A 27,719-nucleotide genomic window follows, 5' to 3' on the forward strand; every position below is an offset into this window, starting at 1 on the left:
TCTTCCAGTAGCCAGAATTACAGGCATGCGCTACCACGCCCGGATGATTTTTTGATTTATTGTAGAGATGAGGTCTCGCTGCCCAGGCAGGTCTCAAACCCGCGGGCTCAGGCAATCCACTCATCTCAGCCTCCCAAAGGCGCGGGATTACAGGCTGAGCCACCGAGCCCGGCTTACACTTTTTCTAAAAAGGTAAGCTGGCCAGGTGCAGTAGCACGTGCCTATAATCCCAGCTACTCTGGAGGCTGAGTCAGGAGGATCCCTTGAGCTCAGGAGTTCAAGACCAGCCTAGGCAACATGGTAAGCCCCACCCCCCCACCACATTTTTAAAAAATTTTAAAAGAAGACTTCTCAGCACTTTTGGTTATTCATCACACATCATGTGAATATGTGATCACCAGATATATTCCTGATGATGGTCAAGTAAATTACCATCTAGATTTTCAAAATTATAGATTTGAAATTTGCCTGCCTGGGCTGAAGTTTACTTAAGTGTAGAAATTCTTTAATACCCAGTATAAATTTTTAAATGTGCTTATTTATATATTGACTGTATCACAAATAATTAATGGCATATTTAAAATTTAATAGTGTACTTATTTCCAGAGAAATGAAGAAAATACCAAGGTATTCTTAAACATTTCAGAAGCACTGCACTGTTTATGAGTTGAAAGTGAAGTTGATTATATACATATTTAACATACATAGAATATCCAGATCTGTTATGACAATTCCTTTAGATGACCCAACTAATTTTGTTATGCCAACCATCAGTCATTGGCATTTTTCTGCATTTAATCATTCAAAAAAGAACAAATGAAAACTTTAAGATAAACTAGTCTATAACGACAACTTCATTTTATTAGGGTAAGAAGTGAACACCAATTTGTTAAGTGAATGCTAGTTTAACAGTCATGCCACATCTCTTCTTCTTCTGAACTTCACAGCATTTTGTATTCTTATCTGTGTTTGACCATTCATTTAGTTAATAAATATTCCACTGAGCAACTCCTATGTGCCAGGCCCTATTGGGAAATGACTGGGAGACAATGGAAGTAGAGGTCTCTGGAGAAAATCTGGCTGAGAAGGAGAAGACAGATCTAGGGTAGAAGTAGCTGAAGGGGGTGCAGAGTTTTCTATTGTTGTTTACTTAAAGTATCGTTAAGTCTATACAGATATTTTTCTCTCCCACCAAACTGAATTCCTCTGTAGAAGGGATTATACCTACATTCGCCTAAACACTGAACAGTTCAGAGTTTGGAACCTTGCAAACGGCAATGTTTGTCGAACTGATTACCACTAACACTCCCATTCTTTCTCTTCCTTCCACCCCATGCTTCCCCTAATTCCTATAGTCCCTGAGGATGTTTCTCAGACCAGTTATCTTAAGACAACTCCATAAGAGCACATACACCCCCGAAGGCAAGGACCACCTCTTTTTTAATTCTTTGTATCTTTGGAGACTGGCACAAAAGCTCAGTAAATGCTGAATAGGTGCTTGCCACCAGGGATGCTCAGAAAGCAAGGGTGAAATTGAGGGTCACAGAAGAACAGATCTGAATCTGTGTGGAGCATTATCTATGACCAGATTTATCATTTCATTTCTTCATTCAAAAATCTTTTTAGACTGGGTGCGGTGGCTCACATCGGTAATCCTAGCACTTTGGGAGGCCTAGGCATGAGGACTGCCTGGATTTTGAGACAGCCTGTGAAACATAGTGAGACTATGTCTCTACAAAAAATAAAAAATTAGCCAGGTGTAGTGGTGTTCACCTGTAGTCCCATCACTCGGCACTTGAGTCTAGGAGTTTGAGGCTGCGGTTATTCTGCCACTGCACTGCAGCTTGGGTGAGTGAGGAGACTCTGACTCAGAAAAAAAAAATCTTTTCTCAGACTCCTTTGCAAATCTGGTGCCAAAGAGTGGTGCTATTAAATTACTTAATCATTCAACAAAGTTACTAACACTTGATGAAATACTTGCTGGGGATGTGGGGATGACATTTACTCTGCTTTCATGGGGCTCCCGTTATCTGGCTCAGCATTTCGTGATAGCTGGTCTACCTATGTTTCCCTACCCAATGAAGAATTCACCTGTACACCCTCAGTACTGAGCCTCACTGTTGGATAACCATAGCATTCTTTTACCTAGTATCCTTCAGTATTCTCCACTTCACTCACAGTAAACAGCCCAAATCCATGCAATGGCCTATACAGATCATTAAGGTCTACCCCTCCATCTAACCTCCCTCTGCATTCTCGGCTCTACTTGTTCCTCAAACATACCAAGGATAGTCCCACCTCAGGATCTTTGACGTTGCTGTTTCTTTCTAACCCTAGTGCGTTTCCCTCGGACAATTCTCCCATCTCAACAATGTAAACAAGTGTTCTGGTTGTTTATAGGTGCTCAATAACTATTTGCTGAATTAGCTGGGCGTGATAGCTCATGCCTGCAATCTCAGTACGTTGGGAAGCAGAGGCTAGAGGACTGCCTGAGCCCAGGGGTTCGAGACCTCATCTCTGCAACAAATCAAAATATTAGGAAGGCGTGGTGGTGAGCACCCGTGGTTCCAGCTACTTGGAAGGCTGAGGCAGAGGGATCACCTGAGCCCAGCAGGTCAAGGCTGTGGTGGCCGGTGAGCGTGCCACTGCACTCCAGCCTGGGTGACAGAGTGAGACTCCTACTAAAAACAAAAACAAAAACACACTTGCTGAATTAATAAATCCTCCACACTCCACCCCCAACCGGTTAACCTTTTCCAGCCCTCAGACCTTTCCTAGCCCAAGTTCCACCTGCTGATTACACTCGCTGACGCCCAATGAGGGGCCAGCCCGTGTCTGCACACTTCTCTCATTTCTTCATGCTACGGTGGAGTCAGCCAAAGCTGGCTCCGCTCTTCTGGAACGTGCAGCACTTAAACACCTGGACCCCAGGCCCGAGAGAACCCCGTTTGCAGGTCCCGCCGGGCCACTGGCTACGAGCGCGAGGGGAGGCAGGAGAGGAACGCACCAAGGTCGGTACCACGGGCCACAGGACCGTTAAATGCTGCTTTTCCGCCTAACCCTGGAGGTACCCCAAAGTCCCTACACCGTCCCCCAGGACGAGCCCCAAGCTTACCTGATCCCGTCACCTAGCGCGGCGGCGGCGGCACGCTTCTGGTTCCGCCCCCGACCCCACTTCCGGTTCCTACCCCCGCTCGAATGGCATCCTGGGAATTGTAGTTTTCAACCTGCAGGTAGCTCGCTGCGCAGGGCCAGAGCAAGGGTTGCAGCTTCTGCTACTCTCCCAGATGCTAAGGAGTTTCTATGAGACTCAGTTTCCCCGTCTGTTAGATGGCAATTACAATCCTAGCACCTTTACGGCTTCACAGGGCTCCTGCAGGTGACCAGTCGCTTTGGTGGCTGTCAAGGGATGTACATTGCAAACAGGTAAAACCAAGACTTGAACTACCCATCACCTCGGAGCCTGGGGCCCTTGGTTCCCTTGGGCTTTCCCATAGCCAGCATAACCCCTAAGTCAACAGCCCTTTCCTGAGCACACGAAATCCTCCTTTGCTACCTGACTGCTCAGGCTCACAACAGAAGTGCCAGGACTTTGGTAAGCATGATCCTGGCCTCTCCACCTCCCCTCACACTTCTGCGGGGAACAGAGGCTTAGGAATGTGAAATGACTTGCCTAAGTGATGTTCAGCTACTCTTCACTCCTGTAGTCTTAGGGGTCTCACCCTTCCAGAGAAGCCTTACCATGAGTGAGCCCGAAATATCTTCCTCTCAAGAAATCACAGTCTGGTTGGATCCTGCCTTGGCTCCACGGTCTCCTTCTCTGGACTTTTTCCCTCAGCTCCTCCAGTACCTACCACTGTCCCCACTCCACGCTTCAATCCATTCTTTATCTGCTACCAGGGAAATCTTTAAATACAAACACTGAACATTCATGTTTCCTCCATTAAGGCTTTTTCTAAAACCCAGCTTTAACTTCTCTGCTCTACTCAGGAGCTGGCCCTGGCTTCCTCCTGTCCGCTGAAATGCCTCAGTGGGGCTTGCAGAGTGACTCAAATGATCTTCCATGACCCTTTGAGATTTTAGCTTACCCCATACCAACCAGTTCCTACACCTCACAGTTAGCCATACTAAACAACCTCCCCCCTCCCTGCCACCCGCTCTTGTGTTTCTTTGACTCTGAATAAGCACATGACCACTTTCACACGGAAGAGGAAGGCCTTCTAGGTAATCTTGTTGCCTCCCCCCATCCTTACCCCATGTTTGCCCAGTGATGTAAAATGTAACCCCCTTCTCAAGGCCTTGGGCAGCCTGGTTCCTGCCTGCCCCTCCAACTTCATCTCTTGTCACTCTTCCTCCGACTTGCTGTGTTCTGATTGCACTGGTCTTCTTAACATGCTTAAATATTGGGATAATGCATAAGTTCATAGCGGTTCTGGCCTGCCCATTAGAATGTGAATATCGCGTGGTCATAGTTCATTACATTTGCCAATTGGATTGACTGATGGATCATCAAGGATAAACGTCTTCATCCAAACCCAGTGGTCTTCCTGAACGTTGAGAGTCACCTAGATCAAAGTGGCCCTCTTTGAAAGGACAAAACCACTTTGTTGCTGTGTTTTCCCTGATGGCATTCTCCTTGTACATGGCACAAATGTTTCCAGCCACTTCTGCTGCCTTTACTTCTCTGTTAAACTCAAACAGAAAAATATGTTGGAAGTATTCAGTATTTTTTCCACTTGACGCTCTATCTTCTTTAGCCCACAAATAGTACCAACTTTCTTCAAATTTGCAAAACACAAAGTGTATTCACAAGCACAACATAGTCATGACAAATGACAAACAGCAAACTTCCAACACCACTGTTGCCATTCCAAAAACGCTACAAACTTATGCATCAGCCCAATACATCAAGTGCCTTTGCAGACACTAGTCTCTCACTCCTTGCTTTTTCCATGACTGGCTCCTTTAGGCCTCAGCTTAAACGTTCTGTCTTCAGAAAGACCTTTCCTGACCATCCTAGGTAAGATCAGCTCATCCCAGCCCTGTCTTGACATCTTCTTTGTTTTCTTTATATCACTTCTCAGTCAGTAATATAGTTTTTTCTGTGTCTTTTCCTATTAAGTTCCTTGCAGAGACAGGTCTGCCATGTTCACAACTGTATTCCCAATGCCATTGCATAGTAAATATTTGTTGACAGACTAATTGAAAGCTTTTTCTTTCTTGAGACATTCAAATACTATCTACCAAATCGAGGGCCTGGCACACAGTAGATACTCAATAAATATATCTTCACATACTAGTTCTATTTAATGTTACCTCCTACAGGAAGCTTTCCCTAATTATCACTCTGCCCTTCATTCAAAAATGACCTCACTCACTTTAGAGCTCTCACAGCACCCCATCTTTCTGTCTGGAGGCCCTGAGCACACCGTGCTTATGTCATAGGTCTCTACCTCTACATGTCATCTAATCTCCACCAGGAGCTTTTGAAAATGGGATTCTCAGACTGGATGTGGTGGCTCACTATAATCCCAGCATTTTGGGAGGCCAAGGTGAGAGGATTGCCTGAGCCAACGGGTTCGAGACCAGTCCTGGATAACTTGGTGAGACCTCATCTCTACAATAAATAAAAAAATTAGCCAGGCATGGTGGCACAGGCCTGTAGTTCCAGTTACTTGGAAGGCTGAGGTGGAAGCAGGTTGAGTCTGTGGTGGCTGGGAGCATGCCACTGCCCTCCAGCCTGGGTGACAGAGACTCCAACTCAAAAAAAGAAAAAAAGTGTGATTCTCACCCAATTATTTACATTCATAGTCCTGCTTCAGGCATTACCTGGCATGGGTGTACCATACATGTTTGTTGAATGAAATGAATCAGCCATTGTGATGGTAGGTGGGAAAAGGAAGGAGGCGTGTAAATATCCAATGGTTTCTTATTCAATAAACAATTGACTCTTGCATTTTGGGGAAGGCAACCCCATCCTGCTATCTTGTGTTGGAGGCTGTGTAACTCAAAGAATGTGTTAGCAGTGCAACTTCCCCTGCTTCTTAGCTTCTAAACAAGCAATGAAGTTTTCTCTGGCACTTCTGGGACTTAGTCTTCCTCATGGAAACTACAGAGAAAAATACCAGCTCCTTACAGTAGCAACCCAAGTAATTTACAAATTTGCAGGGAGGGGAAACAAAGAAGAAAGGAAACAAACATTTATTGAATACCTGAACTAGAGGCCTCAGTCTACTTCCTGCCTTCCATGATTACTTATTTCTCACAATAATGCTGAATAAATATAACAATCCCCAAGGTGTTAGTTGTGTTAATAAATGCATTCAAGGTGTCTAAATAAGACATCTTGTATATTGTTGGCCCTCATTAATTGAAGACTAGTATTATTTGCTTTTGTCAGACGGGGAAACTGAGGCCAGGAAAGTACCTATGATAACACGCACCACAGACAGATTCAAGTCCTGACTGAATGAAGTCCCGAGCTCCTTCCCTAAACTTGTGAATATATAGTGTTCACATAAGTGAGTTATTTAGCTGTTCATAGCTTTCTGCTGGCAAAAGTTACAAGTCCTGTTTAACATGATATAATTTTATTATTTTTGTGCCCTATTGTTCCTATTTTTCATTGCCATGAAATCACTTCAAACTTGTGTTCAACACTTATACACTGTTGATGGGAATGTAAATTAGTACACTGTATGGAAAACAGTCTGGAGGTTTCTCAAAGAACTAAAAGTAGATCTATGATCTGGTCTAGCAATCCCATCACTGGGTATCTACCCAAAAGAAAATAAGTCGTTATATTAAAAAAAGACACCTGCACTTGTGTATTTATCACAGCACAATTCACAATTGCAAAGATGTGGAATCAATCTAAGGGCCCATCAACCAATGACTGAATAAAGAAAATGTGGTTTCTACATACCACAGAATACTACACTCAGCCATAAAAAAGAACAAAATGTTCTCACTTATAAGTGGGAGCTAAGCTACGGGTCGGTAGGGGCATACACAGTGGTATAATGGACATTGGAGACTCAGAAGGAGGGGAGGGTAGGAGGAGGTTGAGGGATGAAAAACTGCCTATTGGGTACAATGTACACTGTTCAGTTGACAGGTGCACTGAAAGCCCAGACTTCATCACTACGCAATTCATCTATGTAATCAAAAACCACTTGTGCCCCTAAAGCTATTAAAATAATTTTAAAGAATCTAGCTGGGTGCAGTGGCTCATGCCTGTAATACTAGCATTTTGAGAGGCCGAGGTGAAAGGATTGCTTGAGACCAAGAGTTCGAGACCAGCCTGGGCAATATAGCAAGAACTTGTCTCTACAAAATCAAAAAAATTAGCCAGGCATGGTGGCACATGCCTATAGTTCCAACTACTCAGGAGGCTGAGATGGGAGGATCACCTGAACCCAGGAGGTCGAGGCTGCAGTGAGCTGTGATTATGCCACTGCACTCCAGTCTGGTGACAAGAGTGAGACCTTGACCTCCCCCCCAAAAAACCTATTCAAGAGCCTTATTTAAATTTCATTCAAATTACTTTGTAATATTAAACAGGCCTCTAAGAAAATATATCTTTTCCTGCACAAGTCCTGGTTACTAGTTAACAGGTAACTGGGAACAGGGGTGGGAGAGGTATCTTTTCCTCTCTTCTCCCCAATATTGTGTTCCTTCTGATTGGAGAATGCTTAGGTATGTGACTTGACAAACTCTCTCTGCTCCTGCCTTTGCTGGGCAAAGGAATCAGGGAGGCCTGAAAGAGAAGAGTCGCAGGCAACACTGGGCTCACAACTGGTCAGGAGCACCAGAGGGATAGAGGGCCCCCTTTAATAACCTCCAATAGCCCTACGTGAGTAACTAAATCACTTTTGGCCTGGACAGAGAAGCCAGGGGAAGAGGCATCCCATGGGAGTCTTGAAATCTGTTTCCCTGGGGTCTGAAAACAAAATGCAGGGGAGGATTTCAGACTAGGAAAGGCATCCATAGAAGCTGAGGGTTACTACTAACATTTATTGAGTATTTATTAGATTTCCATTCCATAAAGTGAGCACTATTCGTTTCCCAATTTGCAGAAGAGAAAATCAAAGCACTGAAAGGTTAAGTAGCTTGTCCAAGATCCACCAAGATTAACTGGGATGAGAAAGCTACCCAACATATTTCCATTGCTCTAGTATTATTCTTTAAAAGGAAAATCTAATTCAAGCCTCCAGTGTCTGTTTCTATTTTAAGTATATAAAAAGACAATTAATTTCAGATAAAGCGCAGAGCACACCTGCATGTAGGTGGGCTTGCGACTAAACGATTTACTGCCACCTGATGGCAAACTATGCTTGCTTCAGCAAGGCAGCCAAAGATACAGGCCTCCCGGTGCAAGTGCCACACACTATAACTTGTGAAGGGAGACGATCAAATATCACATGTATTCACTCCTATTTATAACGGTTATTGCCAAAGCACTGTGATGTGGAAAGTCAAGACTGTTTTTCAATTACTCCCATTTTCCCCTTCATCCCCGTCTTCTTGGGACAAAGTCCGTAACTTTCTTTTGCTTTTATCCCCTGGGTATGATATACACCTTCCTGATGGTAATCTACTTATCTGTACCCCACCACCCCAGGGAGTCTGTAAGCATCCTGATCAGGGGCAGGGACTTATCTTACTCATCTGTAAATCTCAAGCTCCTAGTACAAGACCTGGCACAAAGAAGTATCCAGTGAATGTTTGTTGAATGAATATAGGTGAATGCTTTTGAACCAAAATGATCATCACTCTATTTCTCAGGCCAAGATTAAGCAGCAATTTATTTGAATACTCTATATAGTAAACATTTGAAAGGGGTGGGCAGGGGATTGGAAGGGGTTTCTCAGGGAAGTGTCCAAGGCAGGGCAGGACAGGGGACCCCTGGGTAGTTGACCTGCTCACAGGGCCATGGATGCTCGGAATTTCTGGGTCAAACAGAATACGGCAGCTGTAAGGGCCGTGCACTGACGGGCCAAGAGTTTCACACTCAGGTCATGATAGCCTCTCTCGCAGGTCAATTTAGCAGCCTCTACAAACTGGTGGTAGGTGTACACAACGTCCCTCAGGTTCCCAGCTGCTTCCCTGTGCCGGGCAGAGCAGCGGGTGCAATCCGTGAACTGGAAGCACAGGCCTGCCAGCTGGACCAGGTGCTGGAAGGTATCCCGCACAGCCCCCTGCATCTCTTCAGGGGACTGATCCATTCTGATCACATGCTGACAGCTTGATAGGAGCTTTTGGGAGCCCATGCAGAGCCGGCTCCGGCTTTCAGAAAAGTGCCACGTGCACTTCTCTGGGGGATGTTTGTTTCCAACCCCCCAGGAAGCTTCTAAAATGTCTTGTAGTTCCAGCAAGCTCTCCATAAGTTGAATGAAACCCTCGGGGGTGTTGGTAGGGGTGGCTTTCAGTTGTCTCAGCACCCTGGAGCAGTACTCTGGCCAGATGTGATTTTTCCTTGACAGGGGTGCAGCGCTGCAACTGTGGGCTCGGGCAGGCCTCCAGGGCAGAACCACCAGGCTTCCTGCAGAAGGCGGTGAGGTGAGGGGGACTGTGGGGCGTGCTTCCAAGCCCCTGTCTTCTTCCTCTGTTTCCAGTTGGGGGGCTCGGAAGCATGTGGCATAGGAGAACTGACAGCTGCACTGCTCCATCCCAATCCAGGGGGTCCCGGTCTCATTCACACCTGCAAAACCCAAAGACGTGGCCATCCTGAGACTGGTAGAAACTTTAGGATGGCTTTCTGGGGCAAAGCACAGGAAAGACTTCTCAGTGGGAAGGCAGAGGCCAGACCTGTCCTCTTTGCTTTCTGACAGTGAGCAATGGTTTGAAGCTTCCAAGTGAGACTCCTCTTGTGGACATGGTAGTGGTTTTGGCAGAGAAGGCTCTGGATTAAAACAGACCCCCTGAGGGGTGTCCTGAGGGGCTAGATCTTCTCCTATCGCATGGTTAAGTGGCTCTGACTTGACCCCCTCTGGAGGGAAGGCTGATGAAATGGTCTGATTCCCAAGTAAGACATTAGGGTATAAATCCAACTCTTCCAATAGTTTTTGTTCTCCGGGCTGGCTGGCTTGGTCTGGGGTTTCTCTGCTCTGTCCTTGAGAGTCTTTGGGGGGATGTGGTGGGATCTTCTCAGTCCCTGTTAAAGAAGCATCCAGGGACAGGGAGGTTGTTATTTTACCAGCTGGAGTACTACCATCAAAAGCCTGTGAAACAGCATTTGACACGTCACCCTTGGGTTCATCTGAGTCCCTCCTAGATTCCTCCTGAAATAAGGTGGCGCCATTTTTGTGTGTAACTTCTCTGTCACTTTCCAAAGATACTTGTCCTTGTTGCTCTTCCTTTACTGGGACAGAAGCCAGCTTCTCTCCTGAATTTATTCCACATTCCTCACTTCTAGGCTCATCTCCAGGAGACAACAAAGGCTCTGTGCATTTGGGGGTAGTTTCTTGTATTTGATTCGCACAAAACGATCCAAATCCCATTTCCAGTTCGACTCCTCCTAGCTCTAGTGTGTCTCCTTGAGAGGCATTATGTAGCCGTGGGCTGATGGCCAGGCAGACTCTGTCTGGATGAAGGTCACTACTGGAGAGGGAGAAGAAGCTGTCTCCACATTCTATGGCAAGTTCTCTGGGGGCAACACCATCCTGAGGTGGAGAAAAAATCTGAGGAGGCCTGGCCTGAGCAGTATCTGGGCCAGATGAACCCACATTGGAGCAGTGAGGAGTGCTTGCCGAGGAAGTGGCATCCATAGCAATCAAAGGGATGACCCCAGAGTTCTCTTTATTGCTGGGGTCAATCCGGAGGCGAATGGCAGAAATAGAAGACACTCGTGAGTCAATAACAGACTTGGTCTCCATGGTCTCAGGCTCCATCTCCATGACCCTAGAGGCCGGGTTTGTGCCCTTGGCTTCCCTCAAGGGAGCCAGCAGCCCCAGGGCCTTGGTCTCCAGGAGGCCAGGCTCACCCTGCATGTCCTGCAAAGAGGACACAGTTGGGGAGGGCGCCCCAAGGGCCAGGTATATCTCTCTGTCATAGTAGCACACGTCATCTATGCTCTCCAGGGAGGCTGATGGCACCAGGGGAAACGAGACCTGAGAGGTGTAGTCGGTCTGCAGGAAAGACCTTCTCTTCCTCAGGGTCTTGGCATACTTCTTCACCACTCCCCTTCGGCTCGGCTCTCTTCCATCGGGCCCAGGATGCAGGCTGTTCTCAGGGCTGCAGGAGCTAACCTTACTCCGTAAGCTTGTGGCACTGGTTTCTGCAGCAGAAACAGCTCTGGGCCCTGAAAGTCAAGAAAGGAGAAGCACATAAAAAAGCAGAAAAACAAAGTGGTTTATAGAGCTTAGGTACAGACCTTAGGCTCGCCTGGGTTCAAATCATGGCTGGGCTGTGTAATCTTGGGCAAGTTATATTTTGCTCTCCTCAATTTCCTCATCTGAAAGATGGGGTTAATAATGGTGACACATATTTTTGGTTGCCCAAGATCCATTTCTTTGTCTTTTGGTCACAATACTACAACTTCCATTTAGGGAATAATGTCTCTCCAATGGTTACAGTCTGCCGGAACTATAAATGAAGGTGTCCTGTCCACAGCCAAATGATCAGATTTATGACCCAGCCAGTCAGTTACAAAGTCCCCAGAATTTCAAACTCTAACGTATTGATTTAAAAGAATAATGGGCTGGGTGCAGGGGCTCACACCTGTAATCCCAGCACTTTGGGAGGCTGAGCCAGGAGAATCACTTGAAACCAGGTGTTCGAGACCAACCTAGGCAACATCACGAGACCTTGTCTCTACAAAAACTAAAAAAGTTAGCTAGGTATAGTGGCATATACCTGTATTCCCAGCTACTCAGGAGGCTGAGGTGGGAGGATCACCTGAGCCCAGCAGGTTGAGGCTGTGGTAGCCACGGCTGTGCCACTGAACTCCAGCCTGGGCGACAAAGTAAGACCCCAACTCAAAAAATAAAATAAAGTAAAATAAAAATAATAATAGAGCCCATTCTTCCAGCCACAATATCCTGAGACTATAGATAAGGAACCTGGCTACTCAGACTCCTGGCCTGGTTGCTGTCTGTTTCTAAACCCAGTTCTTCAGGCTTGCCAGCAATTCTATATGTTGTCTTATGTCCTAACACTTTTCTTTGTGCTTGCATTAACCCAAATCCATTACTACCACTGATTTCAGGCAGTGCTCCCACACAAGTTAAATGAATTAGTGCATTTTTCTAAAGTGCCTAGCACAGGCCTGTGCCTGACAGGTATTTGGCTAAAAGGGAGTTGCTGTTGTTATTGTTATCATTGTCACTGCATCTGAGCATCCTGAGGGAGCTTTCTTTAGACAAAAATGGGCCACAACTCTCAGTCACAGGGGTGAAGTTTTTTGTGCATGCTGGGAGGGGCTTTCTGAGAAAAGAAGCACCATTGTGAAGAAGTCATGGGAATCAGACAGAAGGAATTAGGATGAGAGCACTTGAGAACCAGAGATCCCATGTACACAGACCAGTCATTTCCAACTGGCTGGACACTGCTGGAAATCTTATCAAAGCCTAGGCTGCACTATTCACAATAGCAAAAACATGGAACTAACCCATGGTTGGACTATACACAATGGACTATTACGCAGCCATAAAGAACAAAATCATGTGCTTTGTGGCAACATGAACTCAGCTGGAGACCATCATTCTAAGTGAACTATCACAGAAACAAATAACTGAATCCCACATGTTCTCACTCATAGCCAGGCCCTGATCACTATCCACATGAGCACAAAGGTAGGAACAGACACTGGCACTGCTGAAGGAAGGAGGAAGGGAAGATGGATAAAGAGCACACAGTCACTGGGCACCAGGTCCACTACCAGGGGAAGAGAGGGCTTGCTAGAAGCCCAGACCTCACCTGCGTGCAATTGACTTAGGTAGTAAATACTCACAGGTACCCCACAACTCTAAAATAAAATAAAATAAAATATTTTTTAAAATCCTAGGCTGCTCCCCAGACCTCCTACATCAGAACTTCTGAGGCTGGGACAGAGGAATCTACAGTTTTTAAACAAGGTGCCTTGGCTGATTCTGATGCCCAGCCCTGTTTGGGAGCTGCCACCCTAGGCTACCAACAGCCACAGGCCAATGAGGTTTAAGGGCTCTTTAAGACAGGAGACAGACCAAAACCCAGGGCTCAGGAGTCCCAGTTCTGGGCTCTCTTCTCACCCTGGAACCTTGTAAAAAAATAGAGTGTCCAGTATGAAACTTATGTCCCTCACTAGACTTCCATAAAGGGGCCCCTGGCTGATGGTCTCTGTCAGACTCCCATCCTGCCCCCAACACAATGGTTTGCCCAGCAGGGCAAGTCTGGGGGCACGGGTTCTTTGGGGAGCAGGATGCAGTCTCACCATGGTTTCTCCTCTCCCTAGGGACACAGTCGGTTCTTGAACTCAGGATAAATGGCGGTGAGTTCATTCATCCATTTAACGACAATTGCCAGGCACTGTGCTGACATTGTGTTATGGTCACCACGTCCCTAGAGTGCTGAGGACACAATGATAAGGCACTACATACTAGGGACATGGTGAGAAACACATAGTCCCAGCTCTCAAAGGAGTTCTCAGGCTGGGGGTGGAGAGAAAAAAACATGAAATCATACAAGTATATATAAGTGCAGGCAGTGCTAGGTGCCAGGCAGGAAAAGCCCCAGGTCTTGCAAGAGCATGTGTGACAGAGATGGGGAGACCTGCTCTGGTCTGGGATGTCTGGGAAACATTCCTCGAGGAAGCAGACTTCCAGCTGGGACTGGATAGATGGATGAATCAGCATCTGCGGACCAGGGTGAGCAATGTTTTGGCCAGAAAGAGCAGCCAGTGCAAAGGCTGGAGGTGGGAGAAGGAAGAGAACATGCCCTGTCCCTACCCCCAACCCTCCCCCCATAAAAAAATGGCAAGGAGGTCTGTGTGGCAGGAATGCAGAGAGAGAGCTCAGGAGGAGGGAGAGAGGTGGGCAGAGGCCATATCACAGAGGGCCTCACAGGGCCCACGCAGGAGCTGGCCTTTCTCCCCAGAGCAGCAGGAAAACACTGGAGGGAATGGAGGAAAGTCAAGGATCAGTAAGCAATGGGAAAAGGCTGGAACACAAATAAAAGGGCCACAGCTCTTCTGGTTCCTAGGTGGTCACCCTCAATATCCATGTGCCATTTTCCCTTCAGAATGCAGTATGTGTGCACATGTGCCCTGCAAGGATCTCGGGTTGACTTGGGAAGTCATTCCATGTGGAAAGACTCTCCATGCTGTGGTGGGGGAATGTATGAGGAACCCAAGAGAAGCACAGCCAAAAGATCCCCTACTTTCTGATGTCAGGGGCCCTTGGACCCCAAAAGACCTTGCAGGGCCACCGATGGCCTGTCAGACAGGTTCTTCCTGCTTCAAGGCTGCATTGAATGAAGCTTCGGGGTTATTAATGACATAGCCACTTCCCTCTGCTGGGCACGCCTGTCAAACTCTTTTCTTTTTTCATTAGTTCTGTCCATCCTTCAAGGCCCAGTCCATTTACCACTTGTTCTGGAAAGCCTTCCCTGATTCCCACTGTTGAATAAAACCCTCCAGTCTTTGCTTGCCCACAGTACTCTGAACCTCTCTTGCAGCCCTGACTTGAAGCCATGATGTTTGTAATTTGGCCAAGGAATCTAGGTCTGCCTCCTCAAAGTGGACAAGGACCCTGTTTTACTCATGTGTCTTCCTCTCAAGCTTGGTGCTGGGTCCTGGGGCCTGGTGGGTATTCAGGAGCTGCCTGATGAGACTGCAGACCTGCTGGGGAGGGCTCACCTGAGAGGGTGTCTGGGGGTGTGAGCTTATCAGCTGCGTCATAGTACTCCTCATCCGAGCTGCCATCCTCAAAGGCCAGTGGTGAGTGCAGGGCCAGGGCTTCCAGTGTGGAGCCCGGCTGTGCCTCAGTCCAGCCCTGCTGACCACAGCCTGACAGGGCTCCCCCCTGCCGGGAAGCTGTACTCTCGGAGCTGTCACTCAGGTGGCTGGCCGGGGAGACGCTGGAGCACAGGCTGTAGTAGTCAGCCCGGCTGCCCTCATATAGCTTTGGGTCCAGCCTGACGGCACTCAGTTCTGGTCCCCAGCTGAGTGTCTCGGAAGCGCCACTCTCGGAAAACTCTGTCTTCTGGCACTGGGGGTTGGCTCTCTGGGCCAGGTCCAGGAGACAGAGGAAGCCACTGGTCTCGATCCTGCTCCTCTCTTCTTGGCTGTCAGAACTGAGGCTCTCTGGGAGGCCTGATGAGCCAAAGTGGAAGAAGGCAGACACGCTGGAGGAGCAGGCGTCTAAGTCATCCTCTTCCAGGGCCTCCACGGACTCGCTTGAGCCGCTGGTCTTACAGCCCCGACTCTCCGTGTTGGCTGAGTCGGATGCCTCAGACTCGGCACTGTCTGTCGTGCTGCAGGCCCCACATGTGCTTGGGCCTCTCCTGGCCTCCTCAGGTGTAGAGTTGTTCCCAGGAGACTGCTCTTCTTTTATGAGTGATCTGCAGGGACCCAGCTTCACAGGGTGTCTATCAGAAAGAGGCTCTAGTACACAGTCCACCTCGGAGGACTCCTCTGAGTCGCTGCAGGCCCTGGATTCGTAACCTGCAACACAGGAGACACCAAAGGTTACAAAAATAGCATTCTGGGACTGGCAAGGGCCTGCGTGTCCTTCTGGCACATCCAACCTTGCCTGATGAGAACACTATGGTCCAGAAGAGTGGCCCAGAACTACACTATATTGACTGACCCAGGATCCAAGGGACCCCAAATTCCATGTTCTCCCTACACCATCAGGCCACCTGTCTCACACATGTCTGAACCACTTAAAGAAGAAAGAACTAACTCCATTCCTGCTTCCAAGGAGACCCATCTGTTCATGGAAATGTGGTGAGTATTTCATTGGATTCCACTCTGTGTGGGCAGCAGGTTTGGCTAAGACCCTCCCCAAATTTTGGCCCTGTCCTGTCTAGACATCAAAATCAAATGAGGAATCATATTTTAAAAATACAACAGATCCTTGGCTCAACCCCTGAGTACTGAGTCAAATTTCTAGGGAGTGGACCTGGAATCTGTATTTTTAGTAACTTTACAGGGATCTTGAGACTGCTTGGCTGGCATCATTCTGAAGCCCAGCCTTGGGAATTTCCTGTACTGTAGGCCTTTTAGGACAGTGAAAATTCATCTAGATACAGGCACCCAGGATGGAGTCATGGCAGGAGGGTGGCAGAGCACTGAGCCAGGTCTCCAGTCTCTTTTTTCCCATAAGCCTCCAGAGTGATCTTTCTAAAACTTCTCTCTGATCTCATCACACTCTGCTAAAACCCTCTCATGGCTTCCCCTGCCTAGAGTGAAGAGTCTAACCTCTCCCACGAGAATTAAAGACATCTCACAGTACAACCTTGTTGTCCTTTTTACAGGATAGCTCTGACCACTGCAGCCACCCAGAGAACTTCCCAGAGATCATGATCTTGCTCTTGTATTATGTCTCCACACCCCCTCTGCCTTGAATAATCTTCCCTCCTTTGTTTGCCTGGTTCACTCCAGAATACTCTTCAAGATCTAGTTCCCATACCTCTTTCTCTAGAGCACTTTCCGGACAGGCAGCAGCGGTCCTTCCTACCACCAGGCTCCATAATAGCACCACGCTTGCCCTGTGGTGCCTCCCTGACCAGACTCTGGGGTGTCATCCCTTGTTCATAAACACATTGTGTAAAAATAAAGGTAACAAATACCTAAAACTCACTATTTCCTAATTATTTCACTTTATTTTGTTATTATCTGCTCTCTTGAGATGATGCATGCCTATCTCATTCCTATAGAGGAAACACTATACAATGGTGTATTACTGAGCGCCTCTTCCCACTCCACATTCAGTGTTGGTAGCTTGAAATTAGCCAGGGTGAGAGTGTTTATACCATGGAACTAGGCAACTGCTTCAAATCAGGATATTTGTTTCCTTTTTAGAGTCAGTTGTTAAATATTTATCAGCATACCCTGGGGAAAATGTTCCATCAATAGTGCGGAAGTGAAGCCCTGATAGAAACTGGGTGTTGACCTGGGAAACTGTCTCACTGCCCTGTATTTCTTTATGCTTCTATGCGACTTCACATCTCTTTTGTCTCCAGGTACCCCAATTTTCTCAACATGTAAGCTTGAGAACTTCTATGATAATTCAAACAAATGCAAACGGGTGCATGGGTATGGAAGAGAAGACAGGTCATTTACTTCCTGAAACAAATAGGTGACATTTCTTTTTGATGAGAAATAATGACATAAGGCAGTGGATCTTAGAGATGATTTTAGGAAATACTACAGGGAATTGGAGATCTTCAACAGCATTCCTTGGCTTTAAGAGAATTTCAGGTACCATGAAAGCTTCTCCATTTAGTACTTAGGAAAGATCAACTGTTCACTAGGAAATAAATAAAAAAATAGCCTTGTCCACTTTGGTCGATGTCTTGGCTCAATTAAATTCACCACCTCCCTTTAGGCTGTCCTTACCTACAAGGCCAGTGAAATGAGCCTGTCCTTACTTGACCCACAAGACTCAGCACCTCACCTTCTTCAGCAGATACCCGGTGCACTTGTTGTTTGTTTCCAGGCCAGAGAAAAATGCAGGTAACAGGGTCGACCAACAGCCTGTAGTATCCAGCAATCAGACAGGCTAGGTCTTTTGCACTGTTGGATTCCAGCAGCAAAGACAGAACCTTGGAAGGTAAAGAGAACTATCATGTTTAATAAAGGGCTAAGGGACAGTCTGAAGACTGACAATAAGGCCATGTAAGACCAACGTGCGATTCTAAGTAAATCCAGCCACAATCCACAGGCAGGCTTCCCAGTACCCCACATTCACCCATAAGGCTTTAAATGAGCATATATGAGCACACAAACAGATACAATCACACAGGCATGTGCACGTGTGCACACACACACACACACACACACACACACACACATGCTCTAACACACACAGTGGGTTCCTCCCATCCAACTATACAATGTCTCCTCTTTCTCCATTCTCTACCTCAGCCCTCAGCCCAACTGCCCCACCCTGCCCTACTCATTCATGCACTGGGGGCTCTTTTCTTGACCTAGAAAAGAAAAAGGAGCAAGAACAAGTGGAGAATGAGGGAGAAGGTGATAAGAAGAATGAAGCACCATTCTTGAGCATTTATTAAGCAAGGAGGGCAGGATAAATATAGGACCTCCCAGAGAGATCTTCCCTGTGCTATTTACTTTTTTTTCTTTTCACAGCCAGATGCTCTAGCCAACTATTGACCTATTTCAGTTTCCACCCTCAAAACTCTTGGGCAGCTGTCTGGTCCCATGCATGTGATAAAATCCTCTGGTGTTCTCCAGCTAGGTTTCTGAACTCAACAAAAACTTTATAAGGAAGGTCCACAGTCCAGCTCAGTTTATACAAAAAAACTTTTTAGGACTTTCCCAGAAAAATGCACCCTGCTTACTATTTTCCCTTTGATGGGGCAGGATAGACAATCTGCTCTCTTAAGCAGATGTTGGACATTATACTTTATTATTATTCAAAATGTATACAAACTACCCTAAAATACTTAAGAGACAAATTCCAAAAGCTGGATTCAGAATCTCTTCCTATTGTTGTTACCTTGACGTCCTGAAGATACACTTTGACCAGGCTCACTTTCTCAGACTCTTCCGTCAGCTCTATGCGGCTGATGTTTGCAAACTCTGCCAATGTGGACATGATGTTGAGTTTGCTATTGATAATTTGGCTAATCCCATACTTGGCTCCAACGAGAAGTGCAATGTAGGATTCTCTGTCCTGTAGCTGCAGAAGAGTGGAAGCAGAATTTGTTGTCATTCACAAGCTTGTGAAAATACACTGCACATATAAGAAATAATCTCTCTCTCTGTAAGCTTTCTGAGTCCTACTTTAGGTCCTTACCACCATTCCCCTAGACTATTGCCTAACTTGGGTTGCATCTACAGCTAAATTAAGTATAAATTTATCTCCCATAAGGCCCTCTCCATTAGGACACTAAAGTCACAGCCATAAACACAATCGTACTTTTGCACCTATGTGCCTATCTTCATGCTGCATCCACCTCCTGGAATCCCTTCCTTACCATCATTACCTGTGTATGGATGTATTTATTATTATTATTATCTAGATTTTATTTTAGATTCGGGGGGTATATGTGCAGTTTTGTTAACATGGCATGCTGTGTGATGATAAGGTTTGTGCTTCTATTGAACCTGTAGCCAAGTAGTAAACATGGTAACCAACAGATAGTTTTTCAATCCTTGTCCCTCTGCTTTAGGAGTCCCCAGTGTCTGTTGTTCCCATCTTTATGTCTGTGTATACCCAGTGTTTAGCTCCTGCTTATAAGTGAGGACATGTGTTATGTGGTTTTCTATCTCTGTGATAATTCACTGAGAATGGCCTCCAGCTGCATCCATGTCCTGTAAAGGACTTTATTCCATTCTTTCTTTGACTGCGTAGTATTCCATTGTGTATATGTACCACATTTTCTTTATCTGATTCACCAATGATGGGCACCTAGGTTGGTTCCATGTCTTTGCTGTTGTAAATAGTGCTGCACATCATTACCTATTTAAATCCAGGCCCTTCTTCAAAAGGTTACATCAAAATCTACTGCCTGATCTCAGCCTCCTCAAACCAGAGTGGTCCCTTTTCTCTGTGTTGTCCCCACACCCCTTCCTCGTACTTCTCTGATAGCATTGAGCAATTCTGACTTCTTATTGTAATTATTTGTACTCAAGCCTCACATTCCATGTTAAGTTCCTTAAGAGTCTGCATTTATCTCTATTTGTAACCCCTGCAACCAGCAAGCACCGTAGACCAATTCGATGTGGTTGGCTGGTTCTGCTACTACCAGTTCTTTCCTTGGACAGGACAGGTAGAGGGAGACTGGGGACCACGAATGAACAGCTGGGAGATAGCAGACTGAGCCCTTGGAAAAATTGGAAAGTTTTTCTTGTACCTTCAGAACCTTCCTTCCTGTGACCTAGTCTCTTTTCCACCTCTGGGGTCTTCTACTTACACAAAGGCTCCATCTGTTTTCCCCCTCCCTGCTAACTAGCAAAACAAACCCTTTCCCTTTCTCTCAAAACATCGATTCTCTTTTTCCATCCACACTGTTAGGTCAGCAATCTAAGTAGACTGACCCATCACTGTACATGACTAAGAAGCACACCAAATTTTCTGAAAGGAGTTTTGTTGATCTTTTTAAAAACCACTCTAATTGGTAAATTGGCTTTGTGCTAGAGAATTCTGGAGCTGACAGTGGTGGGGGAAAGTTCCCTTAAAGCACACCCTGCAGACACTGCCTGCTCCGAGAAGGGAGCAGGAGGAAGAGTAAAGGGCTTTGTGCTTCTCTTTCTCCCTCTCAGGCCCATTCCTCCATCCTTCCCTTCTTCTGAACAATCAGGGATCCATCCTGGCAGTCAGTCTAACATTCTTATCTTTCCTTCATGATTTCCAAGTTTTCCTCTTCATCTTCAAAATACCCAGAGCTCCAGAGTGAACTGCTTACAGTACCCTTCAACCAGAATGCTCTTCTTCTGTACTGGGTCTGGCCAAAACCAACCTTCTTGCCTTCCCAGAATCCCTTCTCCTTCCTATTCTCACCCTGGAGCTAGCAGTGCTACCCTGTGTCTTCAACCTGCAAACAATAGCCTTGAACCAGTCTCATGACTTTGCTTTTCCTTGCTAGGTAGCTTATTTCATCCTTCAAGGATGGAAATAACATTTAACTCAGCTCTGCCTCCCCTAGCAAATAACCCAGGTCTAGCACCAAGTAAGGGCATGATACATATTTGCCAATGGTGTACTATTTAGTTTCCTGAGCAAATTCTAGTACCTGACAGAGTCCTCAGGAATTTTAGGTTAAAAGATACACTGATTTTCAGAGGACCTCCAATGTTCCTTATAAGAGGAGTAGGATTTCGGGGCACACCTCATCAACAATGGTACTTGCATAATCAACATTTGTACATACCTAACCCTGAATTGTATCCCACACCTCTAAAATAAAAAAAAAAAATTAAAAGTTAAAAAAAAAAAGAGTAGGATTTCACAGTTCTCTAATACATACCATTAAAGTAGCATTAAAGATTTTTCCACCATATGTCTTGAGCTCCCCAAGGATCTGTAGATAATTTAAACGTAGCTGGGCAGCAGAAATAAGTTGCTTAAATGAAGAAAAAATTGTTGAAGTCAGAGTTACTCAGTTGCTTAAAATTCAGGCAATGTTGAAAATGTTTTCCCCAAAGTTTCACTACAGATGGCTGGGTAGGTCGGCAGAGGCACCTACATTACCTTCTGTCGAGGTTCCAGCAAATTCTGGTTCCTCTTCATGTGGAAGCTGATGGCTTTCTTGATGTCTTTGCCTTTCATGTTTCTAAGTAAAGTTGGAGATATAAAGTTCTCTATTCCCCAATCCTTCCTGCCATGAGACATCAGAAACAAGGAGGCTCATTTATTTACCATGAACTTGTAAATGGAGAGCATAATTACATTTGATTCAGTACTTACTATTCCCATAGCCCAGCAGTCATGAGACTTTTTCTCCAGTGGAAGAAATATATATATTCTTTCACTGATACCTCTCTCTCTCTCTCTCTCTCTCTCTCTCCTCTCCTCTCCACCCTGTCCCCCACACAAATCATCACAGCCATTCAGGAATTAAACTCTATTGATCATTCCAGGAGCTCACTATTCTTGGTATGGTGAAATATTCTATTAATCAGAGCAGAACTTCTCAATCTTTTTCACTACAACATGTGTGACAAATAATTATAGCACATGTACAACACACTCTCATGGGGCATCACAAAGCATCTCTGAATCCCCAAAGCCAAGCTTCAGAATGGTGCCAGCCTAGCAACCTCAAAATTCCCCAGAAACTCATTAAAAATACAGATTCTCAGGCCCATTCCCTAGATATTTGACTCATTTCTCAGGGGTAGGATCAAGGATCTGTTGTATTTTTTTTCTTTTTTGAATCAGGGTCTCACTCTGACACCTAGGCTGGAGTACAGTGCCATGATCACGGGCCACTACAGCTTCAAATTCCTGGGCTCAGGCAATCCTCTTGCCTCAGCCTCCTGAGCACCTGGGACTACAGTGCGCACCACCATACCTGGCTAATTTTTCTATTTTTTGTAGAGATGGGTCTCGCTTTGTTGCCCAGTCTGGTCTCAAACTCCTGGTGTCAAGTGATCCTCCCACCTCAGCCTCCCAAAATGCTGGGATTATAGACATGAACCACCATACCTGGCCTGTGCTTTTGGGTTTTTTTGAGTTGGAGTCTCACTCTGTCACCCAGACTGGAGTGCAGTGGTACATTCCCGACCACTGCAGCCTCCACCTGCTGGGGTCAGGTGATCCTTCCGCCTCAGCCTTTCAAGTAGCTGGAACTACAGGTGCATGCCACCATGCCCAGCTAATTTTTGACTTATTGTAGTGACGAGGTCTTGCCAAGTTGCCTGGGTGGGTCTCGAACCTGTGGGCTTGGGCAATCCACTCGCCTCAGCCTCCCAATTATGTTTTTAAAATATGATTCCCAGTCTGATTTTGATGCCCAGATAAGACAGAGATTTGGGGAGGAGCTTAGCAAACCTAGGTGACGCTGCTCAGAGCAATTCTAAGAAAAGAATCACAAAGTGTTGGAATCCCAGGACTTGAAACTACCCTAGAAAGGATACAATGAAACAGGAACTGGTTCATATACCTGGGAAAGATTAATTTCCAAGGCATTCCTGCCCTTAGAAAAGCTTAACACTGAAGCTGCCAACTGATTTCTCAAGACTTCCTCCAAGGATCTGGGAATTTACAAGGGGATCTTATGTCATTCCATCTGGAGTTGACTTCTGTTCCAGAGGGAGGAACCAGATTCTGACATCTGGGGGAGCCAGGCCAGGTCGGAGAGCGTGGTGAGGAAAGTAGATGGGAAGATGACAGACATAGTTGGGTAAGTGAGTGGATATCGGCTTTCCTTGGCGTCTGGCCATCCTGGCCAGGGGCCAGCAAGATTATAAATGCAATGCAACTGCAGCCCCCTGCCACTCACTCTATATACTTCAAAGAGATCTTCTGTGGCTGGGCACATGCATAGATCCGCTCCTGGATGTGCAGGGCCGCGAGTCGGAGTGCAGAACTGCATTTCATTTCTACAGCAAAGCGTTCCTGGAGCACGTCGCTGCAGCTCTAGAAGAGGTCAGATGCAGCAGTTAGGAAGCAAGAACTGACAGAATGTGTCCCCCAAGTTTTCTAGTGAAAGACAGCAGGATCAGGAGCTGGTTCTGACAGTTCTTGACTGTGTGACCTTGGTAGAATTACTAAGACTCTGAGCACTGATGTCTTCCATTGGTAAATGAGGATAATCAAATCTACCTTATGTGGTTTCTCTAAGGTTTAAATTAGATAATGCACATGAAAGCAGGCATAAGACATACACTATTATAAAAATATATGGATTGTGTTATTGTTGCTATTATTTTTGTTTGTTTGTTTGTTTTGAGTCAGAGTCTTACTCTGTTACCCAGGCTAGAGTGCAGTGGCATACTCATAGCCTTCACAACCTCAACCTACTGGGCTCAGTCAATCCATCTCAGCCTTCCAAGTGGCTGGAACTATAGGTGTGCGCCACCATGCCTGGCTAATTTTTGGATTTATTGTAGAGATGAGGTCTTGCCAAGTCGCCCAGGCTGGTCTTGAACCCTTGGAGTTCAAGGAATCCTCTTGCCTCTGCTTCCCAAAGTGCTAGGATTATAGGCATGAGCCACCATGCCCAGCTACTATTATTGTCATTGCTATTATTTTCTGCCAGCACTTCTGTAAAACTTCGGGCAAATCCATCTACCCAGTCTGAGTTATCTGTAAAATGGTGATGCCTCCCAAATGATTCATTTTCATCAGAATAAAAATGGCATCGTGACTCTCATCCAAGGAGGTGAAGCAGAAGGAGCACCAGGCTAGCAATCAGGGGACCAGTTTTTGGCTCTGCCACTAAGTGGTGACCCAGACAAATCACATGACCTTTATAACACTCAGTTTCACCATCTCTTAAATGAGGCTTTGCAGTACAAAAGCCCCTTTTAACAATAAAAACTGTAATTCTAAAGATCCTAAAATGGCATTAGAAAATGCATAATCTACAGTGAGGACAAAGCCTAAATTTCATTATTATATTGCAAATCTTCTAACACAGCAACGCAGTGATGGAAAAGGGAATTTGGAGAGATAATCAGGCCCATTCTCCTTCAGATGAAGACAATCCCTATCCCAGAGTCGCTTAATTTCCTTGAGCTCAAGTTCAGAATAACCCAATGTGCCATTTTTGAGAACAGCCATTGTTATTTTAGGAAGCACAGACCCAGTCACCTGCAGATAGAGATATTCAAAGGCCACGGGGTCTTCTTTCAGGAGGTCCAGGGGGTCCTTGGGAACAAAACACACCCTGAAGAGGCAGCGATAGTCATGTGACTCTTCCCTTTCTACCACCTGTGATGGGTAAGGGAGATAGGATTAATCTTCTAACTGCCACAAAACCACTTTTAAAAACAGAGACAATGAAAGACAATCCCCAGAGATTTCAAGTTTAGTGCTTCCCAAGGCAACCATAGACCTCTGCTCCTAATTGACTTTATTTCCCAGGAGTATACAATGTAAAAGGTTTTCCCACTAACTTGTCTCCCATTCCCCTCTGCAAAGGAAACCTGTTTCCAGTTTCTCGTGTGCCCCTTCCAGAGACAGTGTGTGCACATATGTGCTTCGATTATGTCTGTTTTTTTCCATAAATCATGTAGTAGACATTCCATTCTGCACCTTACTTTTTTCACTTAAACTATCTTAGGAATTCAATTTGACTTTTTCCCCAATGCAAATGGAATAAAAGTAATTAAAAAGTCCTCAAGCAGCAAGCCTTCTCACAGGTGAGTGACGGGAATAAGAACTCACCTGCAATGGGGAATGTTCAGAGGGGCATCTATGAGGTCGTGTCTTACTCACACTGTTCCTCTGCTTGAAAAGCGCCCTCTCCTTTTTTGATTGTTGAAATCCTGCTCATCTTTATAACAGTACACACTCAACAAGGATGTGTTACGCTAACCTGTGTTTGACTTTAATAAGTTGGTACAAGTTACTGAATGGCTGAAAGATCGAGTGGTACAAACAGATTGACTGTGTTTGCCCTGTCTTGCCATCAGGGACCATCTCAGGGGGCAAGTCCCACAAAAAGGGCTTAGACATGTAACAAATGGCTCTCTCACATTTCAAAGGCAACAGGTGCAAGGGAACATCATCAGAGCCGGAAGCAAAAGATGGGGTTCTATGAGCTGTATTACCTTGAGAAAATCACCTCACTTCTCTAAGCATTTGTCTCCACATCTGCAAAATGGGGACCTTAAATCTGTGTCCTGCCTACCTCATACGAGCAAATGAGAACCAGGCCTGAATCTTATTCCCAGGGCGAGTGAATTCTGTGTCCTCTGGAGCATGAGATAGTGCATCAAACCGCAGGTGTGCTGAGCCCTGTCCCCAGATCTGGCTGAGGTGTGGCAGCCCAGTCCGTGCTCCCAGGAGCAGGCAGCAGATCCTCCCTACCTGCTGGATGAGTTCCTCTTCATGCAGCAGGTGCAGTCGCGAAATGCTGTACTGCTCTTCCAGGACCAGCGCGAAGTACTCGATACTTCGAATCGACAACTTCTCCTTCACTGTGAGGATGATGTCCTGCAGGCAGAGAGGCACAGGAGTGACTCAAGGAACAGGGAAGGCTTCTCTGACCTCGCTGCTCCTCGGTGCAGGTAGGGAGAGAAAGGCCCTCTGCCAACTCAGGCAGGGCTCCAGCTCCCACCCATCAGGCCCCTCACGGCCCTGTACCCATGGCTCCCCTCTCCTCAGGCCTTAGCACCACTCATGTGAACACCCCCCCCCCCGCTTGTCTTGGAAGGTTGAAGTCATCCATTGGGGCTTTTGCCTCCCTCCTCCGTGTTTCTGGATTCATCCTCTCTCTGGAGTTCCCAGTCACTAGGCAACGAAGGAAAATTTCTGAACCTCAGGTTCTACCTCTGCAAAATGGGGGATAAGGATGACTTCTTCTCAGGGAGGCTAAGGTTGGAATGGCAATCAATGCTGTACTGAGGCATTAGAGTTGCCACATTACACTCCCATTTCACTCAAGTGGCCCACTGTCATCACATCTTTACTGCCTCGGAGCACTTGTACATGCTGTTCCTTCTGCCTGGTATACTTTTCCCATTACTCTACAAGTCAATGTCTTTCTCTTCCTTTAAACCTCAGCTCAAATATCACCTCTTCAGAGAAGCCTTCTCTGGTCACTGTATATACATGTAATTGTCCCTGTTATTCACTGTCCTGTTCATTTACCTCATCATTAATATTATTTTCTCTAATTGACAGCTATATTAAAGTTAGGTAAATGGGTTCTAGACCTGCCCTACCACTCACTAGCAGGGTATGTCCCTGGATAAATTGCTTACTCTTTTCTACACTTCAGTGTTTTCATCTGTAAAACAGTATCAATAGTAATACTATCTTATAGGGTTGTGTGTGTGTGTATATATATATATATAGATAGATAGATATATATATATATTTTTTTTTTTTTTTTTTTTTTTTTTGAGTCAGAGTATCACTCTGTCACCCAGGTTGGAGTATAGTGGCAAGCTCACAGCCACCACAGCCTCAATTTACTTGGCTCAGGCGATCCCTCTGCCTCAGTCTTTCAAGTAGCTGGAACTACAGGCGTGCACCATTATGCCTGGCTAATTTTCTGATTTATTGTAGAGATGAGGTCTCGCTATGTTGCTTAGGCTGGTCTTGAACCCCTGGGCTCAGGCAATCCTCTTGCCTCCACCTCCCAAAGTGCTGGGATTACAGGCATGAGACACTGCACCGGCAATACTTTTCTTTTTTTTTTTTGAGTTGGAGTCTCACTCTGTCGCCCAGACTGGAGTGCAGTGGCCGCTCCCGGCCACCGCAGCCTCAACCTGCTGGGCTCCGGCGATCCTTCTGCCTCAGCCTTCCAAGTAGCTGGAATTACAGGCATGTGCTACCACACCCGGCTGATTTTTTGATTTATTGTAGAGATGAGGTCTCACTGCCCAGGCGGGTCTCAAACCCGCGGGCTCAGACAATCCACTCACCTCAGCCTCCCAAAGGCGCGGGATTACAGGCTGAGCTACCGAGCCCGGCTATACTTTTCTTTTTAATTAAAAAATTTTTTTTTAAACTAAAAAAAAAAAATTAGAGATAGGATCTCACTCTGTCACCTAGGCTGGAGTGCACTGATACAATTCCAGCTCACTGCAGCCTCTAACTCCTGGGCTCAGACAATCCTCATGCTTCAGCTTCCAGAGTAGTTGAGACTATAGATATAAGTCACCACATCCAGATTTTTTTTTTTTTTTTGGTAGAGATGATGAGGTCTTACTATGTTGCTCAGGTTGGTCTTGAACTCCTAGCTTCAGCCTCCTAAAGTGTTGGGATGATAGACATGAGCCAGTGTACCCAGCCTGTCATGTACATTACATCAATTTCTCCATATTAGGTACTTTGAATAGTACCTGGCAGATAGTAAGGGTTTAATACATACTAATTGCTAATATTTGTTTTTTGCATATTGTCTTTCACCTCAGTAGATGGTAACTCCCTGAG

General features: G+C 45.9%; 1 protein-coding gene across 1 annotated transcript in view; it reads right to left on the reverse strand.

Annotated features, from left to right (window-relative positions):
* Positions 1-8,789: 8,789 nt before the first annotated feature.
* The window catches only part of FRMPD1 (FERM and PDZ domain containing 1), a 53,273-nt gene continuing 34,343 nt past the window's right edge, over positions 8,790-27,719 (reverse strand). The window contains exons 7-15 of the mRNA XM_008074142.1: positions 25,647-25,772; positions 24,426-24,545; positions 23,113-23,249; positions 21,360-21,486; positions 21,136-21,231; positions 18,663-18,845; positions 17,598-17,745; positions 14,834-15,640; positions 8,790-11,302 (exon numbers count right to left, since the gene is read on the reverse strand). Of these exons, the coding sequence (XP_008072333.1) occupies positions 8,925-11,302; positions 14,834-15,640; positions 17,598-17,745; positions 18,663-18,845; positions 21,136-21,231; positions 21,360-21,486; positions 23,113-23,249; positions 24,426-24,545; positions 25,647-25,772 (4,122 nt within the window). The 3' untranslated portion in view covers positions 8,790-8,924. The remainder of the gene's footprint in view (positions 11,303-14,833; positions 15,641-17,597; positions 17,746-18,662; positions 18,846-21,135; positions 21,232-21,359; positions 21,487-23,112; positions 23,250-24,425; positions 24,546-25,646; positions 25,773-27,719) is intronic.

This window comes from Carlito syrichta, unplaced genomic scaffold, assembly GCF_000164805.1.
Source record: "Carlito syrichta isolate Samal-C Ts95f unplaced genomic scaffold, Tarsius_syrichta-2.0.1 Scaffold316346, whole genome shotgun sequence".
In the NCBI taxonomy this organism is placed as follows: Eukaryota; Metazoa; Chordata; class Mammalia; order Primates; family Tarsiidae; genus Carlito; species Carlito syrichta.